The sequence below is a fragment of the Jatropha curcas genome, chromosome 1, assembly GCF_041381405.1.
Source record: "Jatropha curcas cultivar XTBG-Jc1 chromosome 1, XTBG_Jcur_1.0, whole genome shotgun sequence".
NCBI lineage: Eukaryota > Viridiplantae > Streptophyta > Magnoliopsida > Malpighiales > Euphorbiaceae > Jatropha > Jatropha curcas.
The window spans coordinates 8,231,804-8,244,577 of NC_143151.1; the positions used below are offsets into that span (position 1 = coordinate 8,231,804).

General features: G+C 35.6%; 2 protein-coding genes across 3 annotated transcripts; one reads left to right on the top strand and one right to left on the bottom strand.

Moving 5' to 3' along the window:
• Positions 1–290: 290 nt before the first annotated feature.
• On the bottom strand, positions 291–4,500 carry LOC105634548 (Tetratricopeptide repeat (TPR)-like superfamily protein). Its single transcript, XM_012217414.4, has 2 exons — positions 1,086–4,500; positions 291–895 (listed from the first exon to the last, which is right to left on the bottom strand). Exon 1 carries the CDS (start codon positions 4,068–4,070, stop codon positions 1,431–1,433), a length of 2,640 nt encoding a protein of 879 aa, XP_012072804.1. The 5' UTR covers positions 4,071–4,500; the 3' UTR covers positions 291–895; positions 1,086–1,430.
• A 1,556-nt stretch (positions 4,501–6,056) lies between these two features.
• Positions 6,057–12,774, top strand: HIRA (histone chaperone HIRA-like protein; the record flags this gene model as incomplete). 2 transcript variants are annotated; one of them, XM_012217412.4, is given in 7 exon segments in its annotated part: positions 6,057–6,928; positions 8,904–9,179; positions 9,559–9,810; positions 9,889–10,286; positions 10,439–11,453; positions 12,385–12,589; positions 12,755–12,774. In XM_012217412.4, coding segments are annotated over 7 exon segments (2,274 nt in total), but the record flags the coding sequence as incomplete, so codon positions are not given.

The window sequence follows — 12,774 nt, forward strand, 5'->3', positions numbered from 1 at the left end:
CGGTTTGTTGAACTTGGGCATTTCTGCACAACAGCAAAACAAGATTTACTGATTAATTTGCGCTGAGTGATTAAACTAAACTCAACTTCAATTTCAAGAACTATAGCATGTAATGGCGAGAAAGCAATTATGCATGAGAGTTTATTTGCAGAAAGCGATTCTTTGGTTTCTGTGTATGAGTAGGATAAATGAGCTCCACATTAAATATTCATGGGAGTTTCTTGGATCAAATTTTCTTTATGAAAATATAATAAACAAGCGCCTAAGGCATCCTCTTCATCAGACTACTGTTGGTGTCATTGACACTTGCAATTCTATATTTTGTTTTTTCAAATTATATTATTAATTAGGCTCGAAAAGAGTTCAATCTTGCAGTAATCAAACTACAATGGTACGAGTTCATGACAATGTAGAGGTTAAGATATGATCCTAACTTATACATATAAAAAAAATTTCAACGTTTAATTTTTTTTAAAATGTTTGCAGGAAAATAATGGTCCATCGCAGCTGTATGTGATTTGAAGAATCATTTGCATCCCTTGAATATCTTGGTATTGCTTAATCTCCTTGAGACAAAAATAGCCACGAGAATGAACACTGCATCATCAACCACAGGCCACAGACGCATTGTTGGCAGATATTGATCGATGCTGAAGCATCAGCAGACACTTTCTAAAAAATGCCAGACTTGCCATCTTCAAGCTTGTTGACTTAACCTGTGCACTCTTTTCCTTGATCGCTTCTCTCCCCAGCCTGTTTGCCTTAAAATTAAAAAATCAGTTGGAGCTAACCATGCTATTGAAAAAGTATACTTGTTTCTGCTTCAGCGGATAATTCCCTTTTTCCCTGTCAACTCAATCATCTTGCTGTCGACCTCTCCCTTGCATAGCAGGATCTGCAGAAAATGAATATAAATTAACCATATATGTAGTGTAAAACTTATTATAAGAGGAAAAGCATTAACAAAAGCAAAAGAATACTAATATTTTTCCTACCTCTTTGTGGTCCTACCAATTGCAAAAGTAATTCAGCATGTTTTTTACGAAATTCTAATATACAAGGTTCCAACTTCCCAAAACTTTTACCTGTCTGCTGTTGTTTTACTTCACAATGTTCCTTATCTTGCAAAGAGCCTCCTAATCTGATCTTCAATGGTGAAGAAGGAGAAACATTATACAGAAAAATTAGATTTCATTCTGATCCAAAAAGGATCAGAAACAATTAAAGAAATACATCAGTTTTTGCTTCATAAACCTTCACAACAAAGTTATTGTGTAGAAGATTCAAATCATATTGCCAAACTGTGGTTCTATTTCTGGTGAAATTATTGCAGCGTGTAAACAAGATTCAGTTCTCAGCTTGAGGATGGTCTTTTTGTCCTCAGCTTTCCACTGGATGTTTCTAAATGAAACTCGTAAGCCAATGAGCCCTCACCAATAATCCCCACAAGAGCAAAAACCGCCTTTAAAGTGATGGAAACGGTTTGAATCCCTGACAACAATATACCTCTCTTCAATCATTGATATTAACTTAATAACAGTGTGGCAGTCCCCACAGACTCTTAGGTTCTTTACAATCTGCAGAGGAGTTCCTGCAGGTGTGGCAATCAATCCATAAGCAATGGCCAGTCTTTCACTATGTTGAGAAAGAACGGTTTCCTTGTGTTCATCATCAATGTCCTGAAGCACATAATTAGTATCGGGCTGATAGCCAGCATTCTTCAATCGGATGCTTAGTTCTGCAAGTTTTGAATAAATTTCATCTGACATGGGATGAGAAACATCAGCTGCCAAAAATGAATATGTCTTCTTTTTCACCTCAATCCAGCTGTAACCAGCTTCTTTTTTCACTTTTCTCTCATCCATCAATTTCCTTATTTTTGCTCTTTCTTGCCAATTTCCTTGGGCAGCATATAAATTGGATAGCAGAACATATGCAGCTGAGTGTTGTGGCTGCAGAGTTATGAGCTTTTCTGCTGCAAGCTTTCCCAGGTCTACATTGTGATGAAGACGAGAAGCAGCCAAGAGAGTTCGCCATTCAGTTGCACCTGCAGGAAATGGCATACTATTTATGACATCCATGGCTTTTCCAAGCATTCCAGCCCGGCTATATAGATCAACCATGCAAGAATAGTGCTCAATTTTTGGTTCAATGTGGTGACTTTTCACCATTATATTGAAGTGTCTTTGACCTTCCTCCACTAATCCAGCATGCGTGCAAGCTGTAAGCACACCAGTAAATGTCACATCGTCCAATTCCAATTTTAGCCTTTGCATCTCCTTGAATACCTCAAGAGCCTTCGTCCCATGGCCATGCTGCGCATATCCAGAGACCATTGAGTTCCAAGAAACTATATCTCTCACCTCTTGCCTCTTGAAAACTTCACTGGCACTCTCAATATCCCCTCTCTTTGCATACATCGTGACAAGGGCACTGCTGACACATAAAGCATCATTAAATCTTGACTTAATTGACCAGGCATGAAACGGCTTTCCTTGTTCTACTGCTGCTGTAGGGACAGCACATGCATTAATTACACTAGAGAAGGTATACTCATTAGGTTCAACGCCTTCCTTTGCCATTTGGATGAATATCTTAACAGCTCCTTCTGTGTCTCCTATTTGAGCATATCCAGCTATCATTGCTGACCATGCCACAATGTCCTTCTCATCTATTCTTTCGAAAACTTTTGAAGCTTCAACAAGATATCCTAGTTTAACATAAGCATCTAAAAGTGCAGTTCCAACTGACGCTGACTTCTCATAATTACTTTTGATGGCTTGTGCATGTATTTCAAAAGGAGAAACAACTTGTTGAGCTGCAAGAATAGTAGAATAAGTATAATTATTTGGTCTAACACCATCTCTGCTCATTTGGCAAAATAGATTCAGAGCTTGCTTCTCTCTACCATTCTGCAAGTACCCACTAATCATAGCTGTCCAGGAAACCACATTTCGAAATTCATGCATTGCAGAAAATATCTTAAAAGCATCATCCATTTCCTTGCTTTTACTATAAGCTACCATCAGTGCTGTCCTAACATTATGATCAAAATCAAACCCACCCTTTAAGACCTGACAATGAAGCTGCCTAGCAAAACCCAGTTCCTTGATATTAGCACATGACTTAATAACGGATGCAAAAAGCATACTTGTGAGCTTTAGACCAGCTAATCTTAAATGATAAAATGTCTCAAAAGCTTCCGAATAAAGCCCATTCGTTACATAGCCAGTAACCATACTGTGCCAAGTAATAATATCCCTATCAGCCATACTCTCAAAAATAGCCCTAGCTTCTCCAACCATCCCTGACTTTGAATACATATTAATCAGTGAATTGCAGACAAATCTATTTTCTTCAAACCCATTCTTTACTACCATTGTGTGAACTTTAATTCCTTTTTCCGCCATAGCTTTATCTGCCAAAGCTCCAAGAACAGTTGCAAATGTAAACGGGTTAGGCTTAATCCCCTCTGCTTGCATTCTAAAAAAACACTTCAGTGCCTCCACATTCAATCCATTTTGTGCATAACCTGTGAGCAACGATGTCCATGACACTACATTCCTTTCTTCCATTTCATCAAACATTCTCCTTCCTTCTTCAACACTCCCATTTTTCAAGTACATATCAACAAGAGATGTTCCAACACTAACATCCTCCAAAAAACCAGACTTTACACAATAATTATGTGCTTGAATCCCAATATGTTTATCAAATAAGCATCCACAAGCCTTGAGAACACAGGAAAGGGTTGATCCATCAATCAAAATCCCCGAACGGTGAATACCCACGAAGAGATTAACAACTTCATGGTGAGAATTATTACGAGAGTACTCAAAAAGCAAATGATTGCACTGTAAAAGGCCTTGTTGGGGACTTTTATCAAACACGTGGTGGGCGGCTGGGCATTTAACGTCTATTAAAGACTCCCGGAGGTTTAAGGCAATGACATGGGATTGGTACAGAGAATTATGAGTGTGGAGTTGATGATAGAACTGTGGTCGTACAGTTTTCAAGTTTAATTTTGTTCTGGATTTTGTTAGTTTTTCCAAAGTGAGGTTTAGGGTCATTCTCTCCTTTCTTTACTGCATAAAGTCGAGAGCTTTTAATTCTTTCTTCTCTTTGTACACAACATGAGTTCCAACAAACTGCCAGTATTGTGAGAAGCTGAGATATCAGATATCTAAGAGCATGAAGACGAGAAAACTAAGCATTGTTCAGTTGAAACGATGGCGAGACCAGAAGAAAGTTTCCACCTCTAAATAAAACGAGGTCGTTTTCAAATTGGGATTAAACTTGAATTTGACGAAGCATTATTACGCAAACTTATTTCCTTTTTGACAAACGCCGGTCAGGCCGTACGACAACGACAGGATACACGGTTCTTTCTTTTACAAAGATTAAGTTTGTCTTTTCCGGTGTGGCCTTAAATTTGAATTTCGCCGATTCACCGCCAAGACGTGAATGTTCTACACCTATAACCTATTTTCCAACAAAGGGTGGTCTTCCTGCTACGCTAACCTAATAGAAATTATAGGGACGAGCGCTCGGTTAACTAAACGGAATTAGCTCATTTTCGATTAATTAGAATATATTTTTATAGTATTTAAATTTAAAACTAAATGATATAAATAGATTCATACTCAATTAAATTAGTTTAATTCGATTTTTCAAATCAAATTAGCTATTTTAAATTAGTTGTATATGATAATCGAAATTAAAAATTGAAAATCAAATGATTTTATATATCCAAACCATAGGTAACCAAATTTCTAAAATAATTATCTTTGAATATGATAGAATTGAGTCAGTTTGATTTGATTTTCAAATTAAAAACTGAAAAAAAAATCACCCTAAAGAGAACTAGATCTACTTATTTCATTTCGTTATAAAGGTTTACCTAATTAAGAACATCATTATTTTTTTTGTTTGCACCGCCTAGCCTTTTGCTTTAACCTATTTTTCTTAACAGTGAAAGCCCAAGATTTTAAAATCTTAATTTTATAAATAAATTCATTCTAATCTTATATAGATAATTCACTTCAAAAAATAATGTATTTTTATTGTAACGTCTAGTGGTATGGAGAAAATTAATTCAATATTATATTGTGTATAGTTTATAGGCAACGTTATTAAATTCGATTCAAACATTGATATGGCCAAAGGACTGGATGAATAGTTCTTTGATTTAACCAACGGGTAAATAGTTTGGATCACGAAAATATTAATAACTTATAATTAAATTAAATAATTATAAATGACTTTCAAATCTAATTAGAGATCATAAAATTATTAGAGCATTAAAATAGCAATAAAAATAAAATAAATTATAATTAAGTTCAAATATTAAATTTCTAGTTTAATTAAATATTAATATCCAAAACAGCATTAAAAATCAAATTAAACTAAAATTTTAACATTTAATGCATAGTTCAAATCCATTAGCTAGAATTTATATCCATTGGATTAAAACTCTATACATCTAGAAATTAGAGATTTTGATTGCTTGAATAGTTCAATGATAGGGTGCGTGTGAAGTTAAAACGGCAAATATAATATTATAGTATAAAAAATAGTGAAACATAAAACTCTTCCGTTTAAAAGCGCATTTTTAATCAAAAATAGAATTGACCGGTCTTATAGGTCTCTACGGGTCGAACGGTTTTTTAAGTTTAACCGCATTTTAATTCCAATTCTCATGTTTAGAAAATTTGAGATTTTTTTATTTTTAAGTATTGGAAAATAGAAAATTCAAACCAATATCTATTGTCAGGCATAATATACATTTTACCAATACAAATTTGGGGTTTTTATACACTTCTTTAAATATGTTATTTAGTACGGCTGCTAATGGACAAAACAATAATGTCCATTTAGCTTCACATTAAGCACTTTTATAGCTATAGATTGCCTGCCATTTTATCTTGACAATAATGTGTGATGAAATAATTTTTTTCTTTTTTTTTTCTTTTTCTTAGAAGAAAAGTCTATATTCCATTAGGGCATTTTTTTTTTATTTTTAAAAATATATAATTTATTGCAACTTACCATTTTTAATGGCGTAAACTCTACCATTATGTCTCTCTCGAATCTAACCTATTTTTTTTCTTCTTCTTTACTCTTTTTGCTACTCTGATTCTTTTCTTTTACTTTTCTCTGTATTTTTTCCATTTGCAGTCTGTCTCCAACAGCACACACTCTCACACAGACACACACAACCTTCTCAGCTTAGATTTTGACCGTTACAATACAAAATCTCTCTTTTAATTCTCTTAAATTTAGGTCCTTTCTTGTCCAAAAACCCTCAAATTAGTTTTATTTTAAAAATCCTCTTTTCACAAATTACTATAAATTTAGGGTTTTAATTTTTTTCGGAACAGCAATTGGGTCTTTTTTTCTAGTTCTTAAAATTTTGAATTTGTCTAGTAAAATTTATAAAAAGAAAAAAGAAAAAAACTTTTTGCTGAGCAACTGTTTAGCTTCTTCCACACCGTAATTCTCTTCAATATAGGGTACTTACTTTGCAAAATCTTGAATTTCTGCACCCTTTGAGCCGATTCTCGAAGTTCTAAGCTGAAAAGGCAGCTTGGTTTTAGGGTTTCATAGTTCCTAATAGTGTTTCTTCTGGGTTTTAAAACCACAAATTTGCGTTCTCTTTTTTTTTTTTTTTTTGGATTACGACAAATTAGGTGAGCTGGGTTTGATTATAGTGCAATTGGGGGTTTCTAGTGTTGAAGAAAGCTATGAATTTTGATACCCTTTTGGAGGTTTAGCGAAGAGTGAAGGAGGAGCTGTTTGGGTTTGTACAAACTAAAGAAAGATGATTGCAGAGAAACCCAGTTGGGTTAGACATGAGGGAATGCAGATTTTCTCCATTGACATTCAACCTGGTGGTCTCAGATTTGCTACTGGCGGAGGTGACCACAAGGTATGCTCCTTCCGGATCAATTTTCATGTTTGGTTGCTAGTAGAATTATTGGATTTGCCATTATAAGAGGATGTAAAAAGCTTTGGCTAATTTTGCACAATGCCACTAGTTTAGTCACCTTCTGCGTTCTCCATGATTGTTTTGGTTGCTTAGCTATTCAAATTCTGATTATGAATATTTCTTACTTGAAAGGATGCACTGCGAGTACTTGGTTAACGGGATCTGTTTCATCCTCCATAAGCGTTTGATTTTTTATAAAATCTAGAAGAGAGTTCTTGTAATTTTGTATTTTTCTATTATCCAGGATTCCATAAAATGCAGGATACACGGGGCTAGGAATATCCCTGTTTGAAGCTATATTGCATCTTGAAGCTTAAACATTTGAATTATTCTCTAAATGCATTTTATGATGCCTTTGCATGCTGAATTATTTTAGAATGTAATGCATATCATTGCTATCAATTTTTATTGATTTTGTGAATCTCTGGGTTTAATTTTTATATTCACACATATCGCCTTCAATTTAATTATTTTCTTTGTACCATTTCAGTATAGGAAATTGTTTCTTCAATGTGTTGAAGCAATGGTGTCTTGGCTGAATGCTGTTAATATGATCTTAGAAGTAATACTTGAATGCAATTGGTGATCATAGAATAATTGTGTTAAAAGCATACCTGATTGTGCAGAAGTGGTTGTGGCAGGAAAAAGGTGTTGGTATAGCATGTGCTAAGTTTTGGTGGAGCCTGACAATAATTTTTCCCTTGCTTTTAACATTTTATCTTTCAATTGCGTCAAATTTTATTCTTTGCATATTAAAGATTTACTTGCATCACATGGTATGTGACTGGTCACACCTTACATTTATCTGTTTCTGTTCTTATTCTATGTGAAAAATACTATTGAAGTGGGATGTTAGGAGAGGGCAATTTGTAGAAAATCCTTACGATTCAAATTGCAACCTTGTGGTTTGACCCCAAGATGTGTACCGTTAGACTAACAATTGCTCGTTTTGATATGGTGGCATTGGTATCATGAAAGGATGGAGAGGGTTACTTTATTTTAAGGGAAAATAATAAGTTGATCCCAAGTTATAGTCAAATTAACACATGAAGACTTCTATTTTCAGAAATTAACTATGAGATCCTTAACTTGTGATTCTTCCATTAACACGTTAATCCTCCCATCCAAAATAGCCTATTCGAACTGTCAATTGATTGAGAAATTGGTCCTTAATTAGGGTCAAACTAATTATAAAGTCTCTAACTTATGATTTTCGTTAACATTTAGGTCCTTTTATGATTTTCATTAACACTCTGGTCTCTCTTTTTTGGATGGAAGGACCAAAGTGTTAATAAAATCGTAATTTAGGTACCTCACAGTTAGTTTTTAGAAATGGAGGTCCTCATGGGTAAATTTGACTATAACTTAGGGACTAATTTATTATTTTCCCTTATTTTAAAAGAGTGTTGCATGTGTTATGATTAATGACAGTTAACAAAATCTATTATCTGCAAGATGTTTACCTTACATAATAGATGAGATATTAAAATTTTTTGCTGCTACCCATATGTGTTCTCTGAAATAATAAGTAAGCTTGGTAATGCTAAGTGAGTACAGGAGTAGCATAATGTAATATCTTCTGTATTTGTCTGCTTGGACTCTGGTCATGTTTCTATAATATTACATTTTATGGGTTTTATGACTTTTTAAATCTATTTTTACCAATTAATAGAAAAACTGGTCTCCAACCTAAATTTGTGATTTAGGTGGGATGCTGTAAAATGAGCAACTCGACTCATCCAATCTCAAGATAATTAGTGGTTGCTAATTTTTAAGCAAAGAGTCTCATTTAGTAGAAAGGAGAGGAAGATCTTCTGATCTTATCATAATATTAATTATTATTATTACTTTGCATAAAACTGGTGTGATAGAATTTATTGTACCCCCAATATGAAATTTACTTAATTAAATGCAGGTTCGGATATGGAACATGAAATCTGTTAGCAGGGACTTGGAGGTTAATGAACCAATACAGAGGCTTCTTGCAACTCTTCGTGATCACTTTGGATCAGTCAATTGCGTTAGGTGGGCTAAGCATGGTCGGTATGTTGCATCTGGATCTGATGATCAGGTGATTTTAGTTCATGAAAGGAAGCCTGGTTCAGGTACCACTGAGTTTGGCAGTGGAGAGCCACCAGACGTTGAGAACTGGAAGGTTGCGATGACTTTGAGAGGGCATACTGCAGATGTGGTAATGAAATTGCTTTCACACTGGGATGCTTGGCCACTACGTTAAAGAGAATTCTTTCAGTTTTGCTCTTTGGGTTGAGATTTTTGCTGCATGTATCATGCATATATATGTTTTTAGAAACTCTCTTCTTCTTCTTCTTCTTCTTCTTCATTTAAAGAAATTTGATAATTTTTTTTGTGACCTCTGCAGAGGAGTCTGCTATAAAGGCTGGTTTTACATCCATATGCTAAGGACTTAAATAAAAAGAAAAAAAAAAAATGGATGAATAAATCATTTGAGTTTTGTGCTTCATTTAAATGTCTCCTTTCATCATAATACTGATATTCGTTTTCCTGATGGTACCATGTAACTGGATTGCTGTTTTCAATGCTTAAAGTAGGTGGATCTTAATTGGTCTCCAGATGACTCCATATTGGCTAGTGGGAGTTTGGACAACACTGTCCATGTTTGGAATATGAGCAATGGCATTTGCACAGCTGTTCTTAGAGGCCACTCTAGCCTGGTTAAAGGAGTAGCTTGGGATCCTATTGGCTCCTTCATAGCGAGTCAATCTGACGATAAGACAGTTATCATATGGCGGACAAGTGACTGGAGTCTGGCCCATAGAACAGATGGCCACTGGGCAAAATCAGTATGTTTTATACTTTGCTGATAAATTTCAATTTATCTAGCATATTTTTACATACTAACTGGAGCATGTACTTTTCAGCTTGGTTCTACATTTTTTAGGCGGCTTGGATGGTCCCCTTGTGGTCATTTCATAACTACTACTCATGGTTTCCAGAAGCCAAGGCATTCTGCACCTGTTCTAGAGAGGGGGGAATGGGCTGCCACATTTGATTTCTTAGGACATAATGCACCAATCATTGTGGTGAAGTTTAATCATTCCATGTTTAGAAGGAATTCGGCTAGTGCTCAGGAAGTGAAAGCTGCACCGGTTGGGTGGGCCAATGGGGCCTCTAAGATTGGAGGGAAAGAATCACAGCCATATAATGTTATTGCTATCGGGAGTCAGGATCGCACTATAACTGTGTGGACAACTGCAAGTCCGCGGCCTCTTTTTGTGGCAAAACATTTTTTCACTCAAAGTGTTGTAGATTTGTCCTGGTAACTTTAATATTTTCTGAAAATGTTTAACCATTTTGTTATTAATTTATACACTTTATTTTTTCTTGTGATTCTGACTCTCTCATTTTGAAGAACTTATTTGAATCTCTATGATTCTCTCTCAATTGTTATTTTTGCTTCTTTTGCAACAGGAGTCCTGATGGTTATTCACTTTTCGCCTGTTCCTTGGATGGGACAGTTGCTACTTTCCATTTTGACATGAAAGAGCTTGGACACAGGCTGAGTGATGCTGAGCTTGATGAGCTAAAGAGAAGTCGTTATGGTGATGTCCGAGGTCGCCAAGCAAACTTAGCAGAGAGTCCAGCACAGTTATTGCTTGAAGCAGCTTCAGCCAAGCAAACAGCAACGAAAAAAGTGGTGCCAGATATTCAGCAAAATCAGATGCCTGTAAAATCTTCAGTTGACTTGGGGGTGACAACAAAGACTTCTGAGCAAGTTGATGATGGGAAAAAAAGTGTGGCAGCTGCAGGTGATGGGTTAAATAAAGCAGCAACTTCTGCTAGGATTTCTAGTCCTGTGAAACAAAGAGAATATAGGCGTCCTGATGGCAGAAAGAGAATCATTCCTGAAGCAGTAGGTGTACCCAATCAGCCAAATACAATAACTGGTGGGGTGCAGTCTCAGGCACTTGATTTCCCTCTTGTGACAACTAATCATGGAAAAGATGAAAATGGGGTAGTTCCTGCTGATGGCGGCATGCGAGAAGGTTCTCTCAGAGGAACATTAGGCAGAAGCTTTGATTCAAAGGATCGTTCTGGGGTCACTGCCAGGGCTACAATTGCAGAGAGCTTGGTAATTGAGAAGGTTCCAGGCTCTTCGGAAAGAGATGGTAGCATCATTGTGGAGCAGTCTGGGAGTGTGAAGGCCTCCAGTTCCTCTAATGCTCATACTACACCTCTTTCAATTAGGGTATTTGATAAGAAAGTAGGGGAAGATACTATTCCAATTTGCTTGGAAGCTCGTCCTAGAGAACATGCTGTAAATGACATTATTGGGGTGGGAAGTACATGTATGATGAAAGAAACGGAAATTGTTTGCACAAGAGGGGCTCAAACTCTTTGGTCTGATAGGATCTCAGGAAAAGTCACAGTTTTAGCTGGAAATGCAAACTTCTGGGCTGTTGGGTGTGAAGACGGATGTCTACAGGTATGTAATTAAGTCTTTCCCGAGATTTCTATTTTTGTTAAATTTATAGGTTTATTTTTGACTGTCCTCGAAGCCCAAAAAGAAATAATAAAAGAAACTCAGTTGTAAAATTGGCAATATATTAAAAAAATAGGTTTGCATTTGTTAACGGATCACTGAAGTGTTGCAGAAAGTAGCCAAAATAATTGGTTGGTTTTCAAACCTAAGACTTTATCTTGAATGTTATTAGTGGCAGGGACACTTTTTGATCCAGTGGAGCCATTGATATATTTAGAAGAACAAATTAGCAGATGGTTAAAGAATGATTGAGAAGAATGGACTGCTGATTGATGATGGCCTATTCTTTTTCAGACATTAATAACCCCCAATTTGAGTTGACAGTGATTTGAACTCACTTAATGGATGGGGTTTTGAACCTTATCCTGCTCCAATTGGAAAATATGTTGCCTTATTTAGGGAATTTGTTCATATTGAGGGAATTGGATAATGGCAATGTGGATTGGGAACATTCAACTTGAATTAAAATCAAATTCACTGTTTTATGCATTTAGATTTGCCCAATTTTACTAGCACAAGCTTTTTTGATTTCTAATGTATTACCTCTTGAATTTAGAGGATTCATACGAGTGGAAATGGGTGACTTCTGAATTTTTTTTCCACAAATATGTTTTGGCTCTTAAAATAAATTTGTAATGAGAAGGTATATACTCTTCTCTTTTAATAAATTGATACCAAAAGCATTGAGGTTGATATTTTAATCAGATTTGGGGAGTAAATGTTCATAACAGAGGTTATAGGACATTCTCAATGTCTTGGTTGAACATACTAGTCTCTTTTGTTTTGAAGATATGTTCATACTAATATGATGTTTCCACTAATTGATTAGAAATCTTGTGAGCTGTGGAATAACCTTTTTGTTCCACATTTGAAGGTTTACACAAAGTGTGGGCGACGTGGCTTGCCAACCATGATGATGGGATCTGCAGCAACCTTTGTAGACTGTGATGAGTGTTGGAAGTTGTTATTGGTCACAAGGAAGGGATCGTTGTATGTATGGGATCTACTCAACCGCAACTGTCTTCTTCAGGACTCTTTGGCTTCCCTAATTGCTTCAGATCCAAACTCGTGTGCAAAAGGTTAGATATCTCGTAAAACCATCTGCTTCACATCTAGTATATTATTGTTCTTATTATAGTAGGCTGACAGCCTTACAATATCTTGTTAATTGTGCTGTCTATTTTGTGTACATTTTCCGACATCTGTCCCTATGATTTGGCTGATTATTTTAATTGCTCTTTCAGGAACAATCAAAGTTATATCT